The following is a 17,626-nucleotide window of genomic DNA, read 5'->3' as shown; positions in this document are numbered from 1 at the left end:
AGAGATTGCAAGGAATTCACTTTAACGTTTTACTTCTCTAACTTTTTTTTGATGGTCGATAGCATATTTCTGCAGCTTTAAGAACCATCGGTGAATTAAGGAAGGCTCTTTGTCTTTTCGATACTGTGTATGTTAAAGGAACGTATTTTTGCGTTGGTAATTTGGAGATACGGATGGAGATGTGACCGTGTCCCGTATTTATTTAAGAACAAATATGGCCAATACTTTTGTCGATTAAGTGCTGATTCATGGGCTTAAACGGAAGAAAAAAAACCCAAAGATGTAAATTTATTTTTGTATCAAAAAAAGGCTATGAAATATTTAATCAAAATATTTATGTTACTTTTTTACCAATGCAAATTTTTTTTCCTCCAACGTGACGGGAAGTCCTAAACATTCATCCCCGTGTTGAAAGAAAACTTGTTAAACCTTCTCTTGTTTACACCATCAGTTTCATCCAAAGCTAGACTCTTTAATCAGCTTTGGTTCCATCTCATTACGTAAATACTATTGTGCGTATTTAGTAATGATGATGGTCGAGGCTCAGTGTTGTACCGAAATTTCATTGTTGTAGTTACTCAGTTGATTGTTTTAAATCTTTTAAAAAAGACTGGATTTCGGGTAACTTTTAATTGATATGTATACTGATAGATGATGATTTGCTGTGTGTCCTTCACTTGAATGTTAAACCATCATAATTTTTATAATATTCATTGTATATGCACCTATACAGGGTGTCCCAACCACTACTTAACCGTACACGCACCTCTTTCACACGCCTCTAAGATATTACTAACGACATGCGTACATGCCCAGCGGCGTATTTACGGAGGAAGGAGGGGTGTTTTATTAACGGACTATAGCCCAGGGCGGCAAATTTGAAAATTAAGTGATCAAAGCAACTTGTAGAATAGAGTAAAATCGACAAAATTTGTAAAGCCCGTCATAAGTCCACCTTTGACTAGAGAACAAGGGACTAAGGTCAGGGAGTGACCAAGACAATCTGAGTATGGAAGTGATGTCAAGGTTGAGTGGCCTACAGTGTGTGCAAGCATATGAATGATTAAAGAAATGATCTAGAGAGCGAGGAATCATTTCAGTTTTGATAAAGAGTGTAAGCATGCAGGACTGGTCGTATAAATTTTGCCGCCCTTTGATTACATCTGTCTGATAAGAGGACAGTGGTTTCCAAAGTGTGGGTTGAGACTTCCTGGGGATTAAGACACTAGATCTTGTACTTTCACCAACTGTGGCTCCCTTGTTGCAACAACATTTATTTGCTGCTCCTCAGAACGATCTAAAAAAGGGCCACTTCAAAGCACTAAATTAAGTAATTATCAATGTCAACAGCTAGCTGCACCCTCCATAACGCACATTCATGATGCTCCTAAGACTTGCAGTGCACACTTGAAGAAACACTGGTCCAATCCCACAGAAAATGACTCGTGAATTTAAGGTGTTCTGTGTCTACGACAAACTTGGCATTAATATAGTCTACGTCAAGGTACAATGAGGGGAATGGGAAGTCGCGTCAGGGTTGTAACTAGGGAGAAAGCAAGAGGATCTGGTTTCCCGGAGCGCTAACCCAAAAGTTACTATTACTACTACTTAACCGTACATGCACTTTGTACACATTCCTCTATGAAATTTCTAATGAATCGGCGCATGCTCGAATGTGTGTGTTGAGTGTATGGGTGACTTCAATGCATTTATTTTGTCAAGTTGTGCTCGTTTTGTATTCATGCTGCCATTTTTCGTCCATTTTCTAAAGTTAAGATCATGCTTGAATTTCCATGTTATGCCAGTATCGTGTTGTAGGTCTGCAGAGAGACTTTTCTTTTAATGGGGGATGGGAGACCAGCTTGCATTCGCTCCTCAAAGATGGAAAACTAACTTCAGTCAACCATCACTGTCAATGAGATGAACCTGGATCCTGAGGATAAGAGTCCAGCACGATGCCCACACGACCTCACAATGGCAGGAGCTACTACTACTAAACCACTCATGCACCTTGTCCATATTCCTCTGCGGAACTTCTAACAAATTGTTACATGTTTGAATGTGCTTGTACGTGTGAACCTAACATGAAATTTGTCTGTTTTTAATGCTTGTTATATGTAGTGCAGCCTTCTATTTTTCAAACTGAGTGAAGTGAAATGATTGAGTAATTGTATCATTGTGTGCCTGTTGCTCTCTGTGGTGAGACTTTTTAATGGAAAGATAGGCTTTTTTTGCATTCATGCCTCCCAGAATGAGTGCAAATTTCACCCTTTAACCAAAGTTGTTTCCCAAATGTTTTTTCCAAAAATGTTTCCCAAAGTGTGCTATATCATCCCACGAACAGGGGGGTGGTGGAAACTCAAGGTTTAGTATAGGATTCTATGGGTTGACTTGCGCTAGGGGGTGATGAGAAGAAAATTTTTAAAGAAAGGGACGATGTGGAATGGGAATTTGGGAAATTACACTGCTCAAAACAATTAGGGGAGCAAGCAAAAAAGTGAAGAAAACCGTGCGAGACAGCCACGTATTGGCATACAATGGATAGTACACGCTTATCAATGCGCAATACAGAAAAAAGACGTAAAAAAAATTTGGAATTAAGCTTTAATTCTTTGAAAATATGGAAAAAACATGAAAAGATGATTTATGGCAACAATTTGGTTACATGTAAACGATAAAAAAAAGTACTGTTTAGACATGATGCATGAGTTTTAATAGGACGTGTGTTCTCCTCGAACAGCTAAGACTGCTGCACACCTGTTTGCCATGGATGCGATGAGGTTATCGATCAGACTTTGGGGAATACTGTTCCACTCCTCAAGAAGTGCAATCTGCAAGTCTCGGACAGTAACAGGCGGCCTCGGTCGCGCAGCAATGCGTCGTCCGACATGTCTGGATTCAGGTCAGGAGAGCACGCTGGCCATTCCATATTGCTGTATTGTTTCAGCTTCAAGCATGTTCTCCACCAGACGAGCTCTATGCAGTCGGGCATTATCATCCTGGAAAACAAAGGAATCTCCAATGGCTCCAGCGTAAGGGACGACATGAGGTCTCACTATCTCGTCTGCATACCTTCGGGCCGTCAAAGTGCCATTCCGAATGATATGCAGGTCTGTACGTCCGCCTATGCTGATTCCACCCCATACCATCCAACCAGCTCGTCTATATTGTGACCTTTCACGAACGAATGCAGGGTTATTTCGAGTGCCCCTGTCCCTCCATACCAGAACACGTCGGGTGTCACACTCCAGACTGAATCGGGACTCGTCTGTAAACAGTACTTGGCTCCAATCATGTTGCTCCCAATCTCGATGTTCAGCAGCCCATCTTCTTCGGGCGGCACGGTGGCGTGGGGTCAACGGAATGCAGACTATTGGCCTACGTGCATAGAGCCCTCCCTCATGAAGCTGATTACGTACTGTTTGGCTGGACACCCTTCGTCCTGTTGCGAGAAGAGCAACTGTATATACCGGTCATCAGTTGCTGTAGTGGTGCTTGGCCGACCTTGTCCTGGTCGACGTCTAGCATTTCCTGTTTCTTGGAATCGATTCCACAGCCTTGCAGCAACACTTCTGGCTACTCCAACAGCATCCTCGACACTACGTTGTGTTTGCCCAGATTCCAGTCTGCCTATAACACGCCATGCCATGGATTCCAGTAAATCACGTTGTTGAGACATCCTCAAGTCACCTTGTCTCAAAAAAAATACTGCGCAATCGAATTTCACAGTTACGGCAGTAAAACAGACGTTTCTGCAACATCCCAATTTCTGCCCTTATCTCCTTTTTCTGGTTTTTGACGTCATGAACTTTGATTTGCATATGAAGTTTTCTTCTTCCGTTTCCTGCTAGGCTTTAAATTATGGATGATTCATTTTATGTTACTTATCGGTATACATCTTTGCGTAATTTTGTTAAAACCATGTGCTCCCCTAATTGTTTTGAGCAGTGTATTTAACTTATTCCGAGGGGGGGGGAAGCAAAATGCATGCTTTTCTCAGCTGACCAAATATTAAGTCAGCAGCCCTGAAGTCTGGTCAAAATAAACGAAATATATTTTCGAAGCATCGTGAAGACTGCTGCAGAAAAATGACAAAGCTAGCGACTTTTTATGGCACCTTTATTGCAAAGAGAGTCTGTCAGATGACAGACTGTCCTGTCATCTGACATGTGTCTCTTCTGCAGCTTCTTTGCCTTAGTCAACATTGATCCACAGCTTCTCAGAATAATCTAACAAAGAACCACTTTAAAGTAATGAACAGGCATAAATATCACAAGCTCGCTGCAACACCCCTAACAAAAGTTGGTGATGCACACTTTTGAGAACCACTAGTATACAAAAAATGAGCTGTTAAAACATCCCTAAGCCCAAACAGCACCACACTAATGATAGGCCAGTGAAAAACAGTACACACTTCAAGAGATCTCGCTTTGCCAACATATTATGTGCCCCGTGCTTATAGTAGTAATAATTTCAAGAATTCTTAATTTTCATCAGTTCTAGAATTATTTCATTTTGAATTTTCATGGGGGTTGGGGGGCAGGCCCATCATTTGGGGGGGCCATTGTCCCCCTAGCTTTTGAAAATACACTAAAAAAAAGATATATACACACATACATTGAGTACATGTCTTTGTCCCCCCCCCCCCCACCTGAAAAAAGTTGAAATGACAAATGACAGCCCTGTTGGGGGGGGTTGCAAGAACAATATATCACTGTCAATTATTTTTATTTTCAATTCGATTCCGAATTTTCATTAAATTTCAGATGATTTCTTTCATTAGTTTTTTGTTAATTTAAATTTCATTTTGTTTTTTATTTCTTTATGTGTGTGTGTGGATATTTTGCAGCATTCTTGTATAGTTTGTAATAATGTGTGACTTTTTGATTGTGCCGATTTCCTTCTCCCACAGGATATCATAGCTGCCAAGTCTCCCGAATTTTTCGGGAATCTCCCGAATTTTAACTTCATCGCTCGACCTCCCGAAAAGTTCTTAAATCTCCCGAATTTTTACAAAAATCACAAAAATCCCTAATTGTCCCTAAACATTCCCTACTTCATAAAAAAAATCCCCGCTTATGAAAACAATCCCTAAGAAATTTCTTGTGGGGCATCAAGCCTCTTTTTTTTTTCCCTTTCGAAATGACGTCACACGTCGTAAATGGGGAAATTCCCTTTTTAAGGAAGTTTTACAAACCCTCATGGCTTAGCAGCCAATAGTCCTGGATAATAATTGAAGATTATAGTGACGCGTATATGGTCAAAATTTCTTTTGTTGAAGTTACGTACGTGCGATATAACAAAGCATGAATACTGATAAGCAAAAACATATTTAATCAATTTTAAAGATACTTATTCCGATGAATTTCCTTTCATCAAACGTTCCAGAAGAGGGCCGACTTTTCCTTTTTGTACAAGTTGTGTTACGGACATAAACATCGGTCATGGTGGAAAGAGTGACATCATCACTCATATGAAATGAAAAAAAAAACTATCAAGCAAGCGTTACAAAAAGTCAGTGTTCTTCAAAAATTGACGGTGTTTTCCTTCATCTTCCGATGATTTTGGGGTCATTCGCTCAGAATGTTTGTTCACAGCGTTTCTGATTGAACACAATATTTATTTTTACATCATTGAAGTTTTGGCCTCCAATTTCACTTGTTTTTTGTGTAGGAATTTTATTCCCAAGGGTTTAACTTCCATGTGTGTAAAATCCCTATTTTAATTTGACTTCAGTTTTTGAGTAGGGATTTATTCCCTATGCTTTAACTTTTATGTTTGGAAAATCCCTATTTTATTTGAAAAAATCCCTATTGTATTTATTAGGGAGTGGTTTTAGCATAAAATACGGGTTTGCGCGAAAATCTCCCGAATTTTCATTTTCAAAAGTTGGCAGCTATGGGATATATAAAACCAGGGTTAAAAGTATTTTGAGAAATACCTCTTCCTATTTTAATTATTATTATCAACTGTTTTTATTTCAACAAAATTTGGAAAACAGTGAAAATTTTATTATCTCTGAAAATTCGTAATAAAAGAATTTTCCTATCTCACATTTGAGGAAATATCTTACGTGTTCCTTAACCCATAATGAAGGGGCGGGTAAAATTACAATCAATAGAAATAAAGGATACGGATTGATATGAATAGCAGTGTATAGCGGTTTATTTACATTAAGACCCAAGTTAGAATGAACAAAGCGTAAATAGAGTGACACTTGGAAGCAGGGGCGTAGCCAGAAATTTCGTTCGGGGGGGGGACCACTTTCATTTCGGGGGGGGACCAAAGTGACAGAACAATGGATTTGGCCATCTTTTTTCCCTTTTTTCTGTCATTTTCTCACATTTCGGGGGGGGGAGGGCAGACCCCCCAAGTCCCCTCCCCTCGCTACGCCCTTGCTTGGAAGTGCAGAGAAGGAGGAAACGAACATTGAATAGCAAAAGAGTTTGAAGCATTTCAAAAATATTATATTTACTTGCATTTATTAACCCACTCGTGCTTTCTTCTGAAAAACGATTTTGATGTGTACAAATTTACAAGAAAAAAAACACAGTCATGCACTTAAGAAATCTGACAAAAAATGCTGCCTCGTTGCCTCATGACTGCTGCTGGCTCTGCAAGCACGTGAATAACCAAAGGAGTGATATAAAGAGCAAAAAACCAGGTCAGTGAGTGTCCAAAGAAGTGACTTGGAGACAGAGGTAGATTCACAAGGGCGGGGAATAAGTTGACAGCAAATTTGTGGTGAAATTTGAAAAGCAATAAATCCACTTCTGCCTAGAGAGCAAGGGACTAGTTCAGTGAAGGGTCAAAAGAATAACCTTGGCAGAGAGAGGCCATGATCCACCCCACATCTTGCAGCAGGTCTAACTTGGGGAATCATCACCAGGCCTCTGGGCAGATATTTCATTTGCCCCTGTGTAGTGAATTCATAGTGTGGAAAAACAAATAAATTAACATGTGAGGGACCAAAAGATTGACTTGGAGGCAGAGTCGGAGACTAAGTGAGCCCAGGGCGGAAAATTCGATGATGAGTGGCCATGAAAATTATGCAATAAATATACATTCATGTCCATAAATTAAGAATAATTCAGAATCACACGGAAATCGAAATATAAAGTAAAAATTTCACCTGTAGAATTATCACACACATCTGCAAGAATGATATGCAAATTTCAGGAAGCCACCAGATGATGCTGATAGTACGTCCCAATGACAAGAGTATAAGAGAGGGGTATATAAGGAATGGTGACAAAGAAGTAAAATTGTTCACAAGAGTTCCGTAAGGCGCTCAGTGCCATAAGCGAATAGTTATGACACAGAGGACGCATGTGGATGACTTTTACGTGGTAGAATTATCGGCCGCCTGTAATGTGAGCGTACTCAGATGGAAGTATCCGAGGAACTTGGAATTGCCCAAAGTGCCATCTCTAGACTTTGGCAACGATTCTAAGATAACGGAAATGTCAGTAGACGTTACAGTACAGGTCACCCCTGAGTTACAGCGGCGAATGAAGACCGGTATTTGGCAGTAACTGCCAAAAGAAGCAGACAAAGCATAGCATCCGACCTGTCTCGTCAGCTATCTGCAGCCACGGGTCCCACAGTTTCAAGGCAAACCGTGTACAGACGTATGGGAGATATTGGTCTATATGCTCGCAGGCCTGTCAGATGTGTTCCGCTCACGGCAACTCACTGTCGGCAGCGATTCGCCTGGAGTAGAGAACATGCAATGTGGACGCCGTCACAGTGGGCTTGTGTGATGTTTTCCGACGAGTCCAGGTTTAGCTTGCAGTCTGATTCACGTCAGACTTTCATATAGAGAAAGCCAGGTACCCGTTACCACCAAGACAACATCATTGAACGACACCGTTACGGTGGTGAAGCATTGTTCGTTTGGGGTGGAATTATACTGCGTTCTAGAGCAGATCTGCTCAATCTGTTCAAACCAGAACCATGAAAGCTCAAATTTATCGGGACATCATTCTGGAACAACATGTATGTTTGTTTAGGGGTGCCATGGGCGCAGAATTTGTGTTTATGGATGACAACGCCCGTCCTCACCGAGGAAACATCGTAAACAAATGCCTTGAATCTGAGCATATAACCCGTATGGAATGGCCAGCATTCTCACCCAACTTGAATCCGATAGAGCATGTGTGGGACATGCTTGGCCGACGAGTTGCAGCCCATCAACCACCTCCTACATGTGTACCCGAACTTCGGAGAGCATTGCTTGCTGAGTGGAGTGATATTCCCAAGATCAGATCGATAATTTGATACTCAATATGCCTAGGCGTTGTACGGACTGTATTTCATCGCATGGGAGACATACAATATATTAACCATCATACCAACCATGTAATAGTAAGTTTTTGTAAAGGAGATATTTATTACAATTGCTCCAGGGAGCAAAAATCGTAGTTTTTATGAATGGTATCATACAGACATCATCGTTTTTGTTCTTTATTTTTTGTTTAATAAATGGGCTTTATGAATAATTAACGTTTGTTTTATTTCTGAACCTTTATTTGTTAGAGCTGGCATTATCCTCAATTTATGGACATGAGTGTAGAAAAGAGCAGAAAAATCAGAACCCACAGGCCACAAAACCATGAATCTGTCACAGTACATGTCAGAATGTATGTTCTGAGTATATGTGTGAAGCCCTTAATGTATCTATATTGCAAGAATGATACTTGTTTCACATTACACTGGTGCTGTCATCTGTATTTCATACTTTGAAGTTAAAATAGTGAATGCTCAAATTTTTTACAATTTTCATGTAAGTACTTGCATTTGTGCTGTGAAGTTGGAAAACCGTAGAAAACCAACTTCAGCCTACCACTACTGTGCCAGAGTTCAAAACTGGATACTCGTGATGCTCACGTGACTGCACAGCAGCATGTCTAGACTACTGCCACTTAACTGTATATGGGGTGGGAGGGAGTTAATGTGCCACACCAACATTAGAATTTGTATGGGTGACTTATAGATATAAAGTTACTGCAGGCAGCAACGTGCTGGTGTGTGTGCATATGAATGACTAACATATTTGGGTGATTCTCACAAAATTGGTCTAAATTGTGTCCTCAGCAGTTTACTTTTAATATCTTTGACGCAGAATTTTTTTTCATCACTCTTTATTTACATTCATGTTTACAACAAGTTGTCACTCTATTTCTAATTATCATCTATTTTCTCTATTCTATACTCTGTCTAATTATCTAAAAATCATCAACAGATTTTTTTTTTTATTTGCTTGAACAAATTTTCATTTGTTAAGGAAATGTTGGCTGGCTATTCCCAGCCTATTTTTCAAATTTTAAAATAACAAAAATGATAACTTTCTATCGTACTAAAATAAAAATATATTCCTTTTTTCAGTAATATATATTTTTAGAATCAGTGTACTTTCATATTTCATCTTTTACATAATTTTAACTATTTTTCATCAATAGTTTGTAACCAGGTGAAAATTTCCTCCAGCTCTTTTCTTCCCCATTTGTGACATTAGAAAACATTGGTTCAAGTCATACAACACCAGTTGTCACTAAGGCTGGGAATCGATTGAAATTTTTAACTGATTAATCAAATTTTTTCGATACATTAATCGACTGATTAATCAAATATTTTTCGTAACTATATAATATTAACTCGTGTTATAAAGGTATTTTTTATTCATTTCATACACCTATTTTTTTAGTTTTAAATAAATATAAGAATATCAAGGAAAAATAGTTATAATATGCTGAGGTGAACTCGGGAAGAAAAGTCATTGAAAGACAAAAGTGGGCAGAGAAAATGCCATCTCTCTCTCTAAACCGTCCCACACGTGGGCCATTTCCTGAAGTTAAGAGAGGCTACTAATGTTTCTACTTCAGCGCCTCATGCCACAGTGCGTGAAATAAGGAAGGCAAGGTCATGGCTCCAGTGGTATAGATGGTAGCATGTTTTCCCAGAAACTCTAGCCAGATAGTACTTGTTAGGAGAGGAGCTGATGCTTCCCAAATGCAAATTCCATAACAAGCAAACTGCTCAATGGAGTAGCTGAAGAAAGAATGTCTGCAAAAATATGGATGTCAAAAATATATACGGAATGCACGAAAACTGTTGTTTTCATTGTGGATACAATGAATTTTGCTCTCGCCTTCTGAAATGTCCATCAAGCTCATTTAAAACTGAACTTTTTGTATCACGAATTTCATTTAATCAACATGTATTTCCCCCAATGCAGAAAAATTTGATTATTACATTGATTCAATACTTTTTAAATATGGTCGCTTATCTAAAATGTTATGTCTGACGGACTGACAAGGGACTTTTTGTAAGAAAATATCTTATACATAACCCTCTTATTCACTCCATGTGTCTAAGGGAAGTTTCAATTTTTGATGTGAGGGGGAAAAAATGCATGAGTGTAAGTGTTGTATATGGGAAGAATGTTTTGTACATGGGAACATAATTTAAGACATTAAAAAGGTTTTTAGTCAAATAAATCAAGCTAAATTACAAAATTTTCCTACAAACTTTAATCGGATTGATTGAGTCGATTAACTCAACTAAAATTTTTAACTGTGATTAACAGTTGATCAATTAATCAAACCAGCCCTTGTTGTCAACTATCAAATTTTGGTTAAGAGAGAGAAGAATGTAGCCATCACTTTGAATTTCTTTTAAGTCAATTAGAATTGTAAATTAATTTGCAAATTAGATTTATTCTGGAAAAAAAAGTGTTTTTATTAAATGACCTTCCCCTGAAGCTACTTCTTTTTTGTGGGAAATGCATAACTGAAAAATATTTTCAATTTACTTCATGCTTCAGTTTAGAGACTTCTATTATTTCAGAAAAGCACATAGTTTCAACATGCCTCATTTTTTACATTGTTGCAAAACATGTAAAAATGTCTCTCTCTTGGCATTATGTTTGATTGAAAGTTAAGTTGGGGGGAAGGGGGAACTAAACAAAAAATTCAAATTTCTTCGTTGCAGCATCAAGCTGCAGTAATGTTTTACCTAAAGTCTTTGCTTTGAGAATGTGACTCATGCTCTAGCAAAACAGAGGCAAATTAGCAATCTGTTGTCTCCATAAAAGTGATGAAAAGCAAGTTAAATTCTGAAATTGGCGAATCTGACATGGCATTTTGCCTACCTCTTAACATGGTTAAACGTAAATTAATTTTTTTTCATAATTAATTTTGAACAAATTTCACTGGGGTACATTCTGATGGTATATCTTTAAATGACATAAGATTTTATAAGTGGTTTTTTTCAAAAAGTCTCATAAAAGTGGCCAGAATATATATATATTTTTTCATATGAAGTATCTTAGTCATTTAAAGTTATATATAAAAGCCAAAATTTCTCATTCTTACATTTTCTAAACTTTGGCTACATTCTGATGCTCTATCTTTAGCAAATTCATGAATAAGGATTGCATCACACATCTAAATGTAGTGGTGTATTATCTCACAGGGTTCCTTTTTCCCTTCACAAAGAAGCAGCAACAGTAGTGACACCATCATGCTAGGGGCAGGTGGTCCTATAATACAATAAAGACACCAGCTGTCCTTAAAGGACAAAGACTAGTGTACTAGTAGTTACATTATCTCAGACATTTTAATTTTATTTCCCCATAAGAAGTAGCACATCTCCTACTGTATATCTCCCAGTCTTAATATTCAATAGTTGTTTTTTTTATACTTTCACACACACACATTGTTAAGCCCAGTTAATCAAGGTTCTACTGTATAGTAGTAACAGATTTATGAAAAATAATCAGCTATATGCAGGGTGATTATAATTTATGTTTTGATTCCAAAACTATACAATAAGTACTGATCAGAATGACTTGAAAATTTGCATGGATACTCCTGAAGCAATGGAAGTTTCTTTCGCAAAAGAAAAAAAGTGCAAAATGTGCAAGTAGATGATGCTGTACTTGGCCAGCAGTATAATCTATTTTGTGCAACCACATCATTTTGGCACTTCCACAGCATCAGTGTGTGGATAGAACTTATATCAAGATGCACATTGCAATACCAGCAAAGCAGCTGCTGAAGACCCATTTTGACAGGATGCACCTTAACCCTTGTAACTTCTGGCTGTGGGGGTACCTCAAAATGTTATAAACAGTGGTCAGATTGCAAACTTTGGTGAATTGCAATCTCTAGCACATTCCCCCTATATGTTAGTTCCTCAGGAGTATTAACCGGGGGGGGGGCGTTTGGTTTAATAAAGCTGAATTGCAAGCACATCCGCATTATGACCATGGCATACTCCGATTCTGTTGTTGAACAATAATTTTTGTGCTTTCAACCTCATAGCCAGAACACGCGGTGGACAACATATTTAACATTTCTTAAGTAAGTTGTAGTTATTTGTTCAAATACTTCGTTTTTGTATGTTTCCATGAATTATGAAATCTTCAAATGCTATAATTAAGGTATCATTCTGCCATGACTGGCTATCGTTTCCATTCTGCGAGCAAATTTCCCACATGTTGGATGATGTCATTAATTTTACATTTTTAAGTATTTTTTCCCCTTTATCAAATAAAATTGAATTTTTTCAGGAATATTCATGTCAATTTTCAAGTCATTCTGACAATCGTTCTTTTTTTACAGTGTTTTGAAATCAGAACCTTAGTTATAATCACCCTGTATATCGTAAATCATTGCTAATTAATCTGCATTATTTATGCTTCATTAAATACATTATATTCACCTAATTTTTATTACTTTTTGCAAAATAGCTTCATAATTAAGTATACTGAAAGTAACTGGAGAAAAACCTTTATATATTATATGATTAATAATAACATTAAAAAAATTTCCAAACACACAGTAATCCACTGAGTTAAGCAAAAAATAATTAAATTGCAAAAGTTGGTTTTTGTTAAAATGTAATAAATATTTATTGATTAATTAGCATGGGAATAGTGTTAATTACATTAATAAACATTTTATTTTAGTTAATTATTAAAAGTTTGAATGATTTTTCAGAAATTTTGTTTTTAATTTTAATACTATTTAAACCAAAAAAACCCGGTTTTTTGGTTTTTTTTACCAACCCTGCCATGAATTATTAGTACTCTGTCAATCGACTGCTTTTACAAGGGGACACCAGTATCAATTAGTAAGGGACAATTCTAGATTATGGTGTCGCAGGGAATTTTCCTCTGATAGGGTGGTTAATAAATGGAATAGCTCACCCCAGGAGTAGTAAATTCTAATACAATTGACTCATTTAGAAAAAAATACGATAAACATGTTGGGGTAAATCGAGAAGCTATCCATACTGAGAATAAGACAACCATAAATACATTATGTGCATCGTATAATATTTTGTCATGTATATATCTATTGTTTATAATTTTTTGATTGCATTTTATTTTAGTAGTATATGACATCTATACTTGTTATGGGCATCTTTTTCTCAGCCACGTCATTGGGCATTTTGCCTGTTGTGGCCTGGTATTTACAATACAATACAACGCCACAACAGGCAAATTGCCCAACGAGGTGGCTGACTTAAGAACATCATGGATCCCCGAGCCATTTTTTGGAGGCCCTACCTATTACTACTACACCACACATGTGCCCCGCCCACACTCCCCCCCCCCGGAACCCCCCAGGGATGGGTACATGCGGGAATGTGCTGTACGTATAGTGAAACCTGACGTGAAGTTTTGTTGTTTCTCTGTAATGCTTGTTGTGTGTAGTGCTGCCATCTGCCACTAGTTTTTCTAACTATGAGTGAAGTGTTATGATTGAATGATTTATTGTTGTAGGACTGTTGCTCGCTGTGACGAGACTTTTTACTGGGGAGATCGGCTCGCATTTGCGCCTTGAAGTTGGGAACCACAGAAAACCAACTTCAGCCGACCACCACTGTGGGGTTCGAACCCGGATCCTCGCATCGCGAGTCCGTCACTATAACCACTCGACCACCACAGCAGCTAAATATTCTTGTATTATGAAAATACTGAATTGCCGATAGGGTATTGATACAAGTTTTTCATCTGAGTTTTCTATCAAAGTTGTACATGGGTCATTCTCACAAAATCTGACAAAAAATGAAAAAAAAAAATTATCAAAAATAAATGCCAATGAAAAAAAGTTCTTAGGAAACTTCCTTACCTGCTGATAAATAAAATATAGCCAGCTGTTGATCAAAAATATTTATAATTATAAGAAAGGTGAAATATACTGAATAATATATATATTGTTCTTTAAAAACATATTAAAAATAAGAATATATTTTAATTTTAAGATTGAAAATTATCATTTTAAAATTTGAATAATAGACTGGGGACAGCCAGGAGAAGGATGAAGGAGAAGGGAAGCTATTGATGAAAAAATTTGAAACCGTGGGGCGACATATATATCAGAAACTGGAATACAAATAGAAAGGGACAAAAAAAAAGCTCTGTGCCAAATATATTTGATGTAAACTGCTGGGGACACAATTTAGGCCAATTTTGTGAGAATTACCCATATGTGTATAATAGACAAATGCTTTTCACAGCAGGCAGTCGCATGCAGCATGTGGCAAGCATACTGCCAGTCAACATGTGAAGGTTTTACATGAAATTCATTCCATGCTTTAACTTGTTGAATTTAAATCAGTGATTCATCAGGATACACTAGATTTTCTTACTACAGGATGAGTTCTAATGTTTAATCAGTATCATTACATACTCCTCAAGGAAAATTTAAACGACAATTAAACATACAAAATTAAGATTCATTCAAATGACTGTGCTTTATCAGACCTTGAATGAAAATACTCTAGCTTATAAGGAGCATCAGTTTTCTCTCTCCTTCCCTGAAACATTTTCTTTCTCTGGCCATTTTTTGTGGGTATGACTCGTTTAATGAAATAGCTTATTTGTACAATTTTTTACTTATTTGTACAAAAAAATTGGTTTTACTGATTAGCAATATCTACGTTGGAAAGTTGTAAATATTTTGCAATCTTCATTATTCATGTCATTTTCTCACATTTGTGTGTTTTTGTTTCTTTTGCAGAGGACACCGCTAGCTGGGTATTACTGCCAGGATTTGCTTTCTGCAATTTTGGTTCAGGCTTTAATTTATCCTTTAGTGAACTGTACAGCAAATACAAGACTTTTATAGTAATGGAAACACCGGACCCTCCCTTTGAATGTCACATATGCGGGAAGGTATTCATTGAAAAAAACAATCTTTACATCCATAGGAGGACACATTCTGGGGAAAGGCCATTCAAGTGTCAATACTGCAACCGCACATTCATTCAGAGAGGACAGCTGAACACTCATGTGCGCGTTCACACAGGCGAGCGACCATATGGTTGTGAAGTATGTGAAAAAGCATTCTCCGCAAAGGGAGATCTCGTGTCTCACATGAGAGTTCACACTGGTGAGCAACCATACAAATGTGAATGTTGCTCGAAAGCATTCTCTAAGAAAGTGAATTTGGACACCCACATGCGTATTCATTTAAACATCAAGCCTTACGAATGTTCGTTGTGCCTAAAGGCTTTTACCCAGAAGAGCAGCCTGATTAAACACGAAAGGATTCACACTGGTGAGAAACCTCATATCTGCGAAGTTTGTAATCAGGCCTTCACATTTCAAACCCAGTTGAAGATACACAGTAGAGTGCATACCGGAGAGAAGGGCTTTGAATGTTATGTTTGCGGTCATACCTCGTCTACAGAATATGACTTGATGGTTCACAAGAGAGTTCATACTGGCGAACGACCATACAAGTGTGAGTTCTGCCCGAAATCGTTTGCAAAGAAACACAACATGGTCACTCATTCGAGAATACACACAGGAGAGAAGCCGTACGAGTGCAACACATGTAAGAAAGCATTTCCTCATAAGAGTAGCTTGTCTAAACATATGAAAACACATTTTCCCAAAGAGGCATTTTCGGAACATGCAAACATAAAGGAAGAAGTTGATGATCCTACATGAAATCCTTAACTGACATCTTGAATTCGGGAAAGCTATGAATTCATGTTGTATGATAACGTTAAAATTGTCAACTTTTCTATGAAACTGTGCATGCTATACTACAGGGCTTGACGAATCAAAAAATATTTAGGCTTCATCCAAATTTTTTAGGAACCAACTATGTTTCTGCACAAGAAAAATGGTCCTAAGTATTGTTTTTGACTTTTCTGGGACTTGATTGTGTTTTTCAACATGAGAAAGAATTATGTAATGAATGCAGTAAATTTTGTGTCATCCTTGGATTCAATTCATTCAAGTTTCAATTTAGTAATCACATACAGAATATTTTATAGGTGCCAATACTTACTTTATAGTCACCATGGTGACCTGGCACCTGAGGTTTGTCAAGCCTTGCTATAGTACAATATTTATACAGTGTGTCCTGTAAGTCCCGATTTGGCATTTTTCTCATCAACCGTTTGTCGTAGGGGTTGTATGGTTTGAATTAAGATACTGCATAAAATGTTTCAAAAATCACTGTAAGACCAGTTTTGAGAGTGAAAATACAGTGTGTAACAAAAACAAAAAAATTTGAATTTTTATTGGATGACGGTCTCTGTCCTCTAACTTCTGATTAGAAAGTTGTTGCTCTGTCTCTACTGGGCTCAACAATGAAAATTGCATGTTTCTAAGTGCAATATTCGCTGAAATAATTATTTCAGCTGAAATATTTACAGGGACTGTATAGAAATTTTTATTTTTATTTTATTTTATGACACTATACTTTTGCAATCAAAACTGGTACAGAATGATTTCTAAACCCATTTTTGAGCATTTTTTAAACTCAAACCATACTGATGAAAATTGTTTGTTCGGGTTCGAAAACAATCGTCTGTTTGGGTTAGTTCTCAACATTTCCCCAACACTAGTGATTAGCATCATCAGGAGAATTGATAAAACTGGATCAAAAATTCCATACTTCTACAATGAACGGTTGATGAGATAAAGGCTGAATTACAACTTACAGGACACTGTGTACATATTTAAATTTTTTTCTGTTCTGAATCCAGATGCATGAAATCATAATATTAAAAAAAAGACACAAATATTGTGAATGATACTGTTTTGTTATGGGTTCAAATGACAATTGCTAATTATGTCTTTTAAAATGTTGATAGTATTTCTTTTGAATGATGATCATCAATATTTCCTTTTTATGAAGTTTTTTTTATCGATTATGAAAATATTCAACCATTTTTATTTCTTTATAAAAAAAAAGAATGACTGGAAGTGTCTTGCTTAATTGATTGGCAGAAAATTCATCGAAAAGGTTTGAGGAATTGGGTCGTGAAAAAATTTAGTCCACAAAAAATTTAAATAGTTGAATAAATTATTCTTGTCTTGAATTATTCAATATAGTTATTTGACATCAAATTATTTTCATTTAGTTGAACGGGGAAAAAACCAAAGTACTGTGCTTGTATGTGTATGGAGAAATGACTCTTCTTTCTTTTGAACTGAGTACAACTCTGGTCTATTGCCATGGGCAATTTACTACTGAATGAGATGTGCCAGAAATATGCATGTGTACCTAAGAAGTCTGAGTATTTTTATGGTTTTGTGTATGAATTTTGAGTGCTGCCATATCTATTTTTCAAATTATGAATGGAGTGTAATGAT

At 37.1% G+C, this 17,626-nt stretch overlaps 1 protein-coding gene across 1 annotated transcript; it reads left to right on the top strand.

Moving 5' to 3' along the window:
• The first annotated feature begins 484 nt into the window (after positions 1-484).
• Positions 485-17,352, top strand: LOC149075274 (uncharacterized). The gene is made up of 2 exons (XM_089242604.1): positions 485-621; positions 15,033-17,352. The coding sequence occupies exon 2, from the start codon at positions 15,143-15,145 to the stop codon at positions 15,965-15,967; it is 825 nt and encodes a 274-aa protein (XP_089098730.1). The 5' UTR covers positions 485-621; positions 15,033-15,142; the 3' UTR covers positions 15,968-17,352.
• Positions 17,353-17,626: the final 274 nt, after the last annotated feature.

The sequence above is a fragment of the Pholcus phalangioides genome, unplaced genomic scaffold (genome assembly GCF_987345545.1).
Source record: "Pholcus phalangioides strain wild (caught in Gottingen) unplaced genomic scaffold, Ppha-v1.0 ptg000015l_1, whole genome shotgun sequence".
Lineage (NCBI taxonomy): Eukaryota > Metazoa > Arthropoda > Arachnida > Araneae > Pholcidae > Pholcus > Pholcus phalangioides.
The sequence above is the reverse complement of the archived record's forward strand: the minus strand, read 5'-3'. Positions and strand labels throughout refer to the sequence as shown.

Coding starts and splice junctions, on each gene's coding strand:
- LOC149075274 (XM_089242604.1), top strand. CDS start 15,143: ATGGAAACACCGGACCCTCCCTTTGAATGTCACATATGCGGGAAGGTA.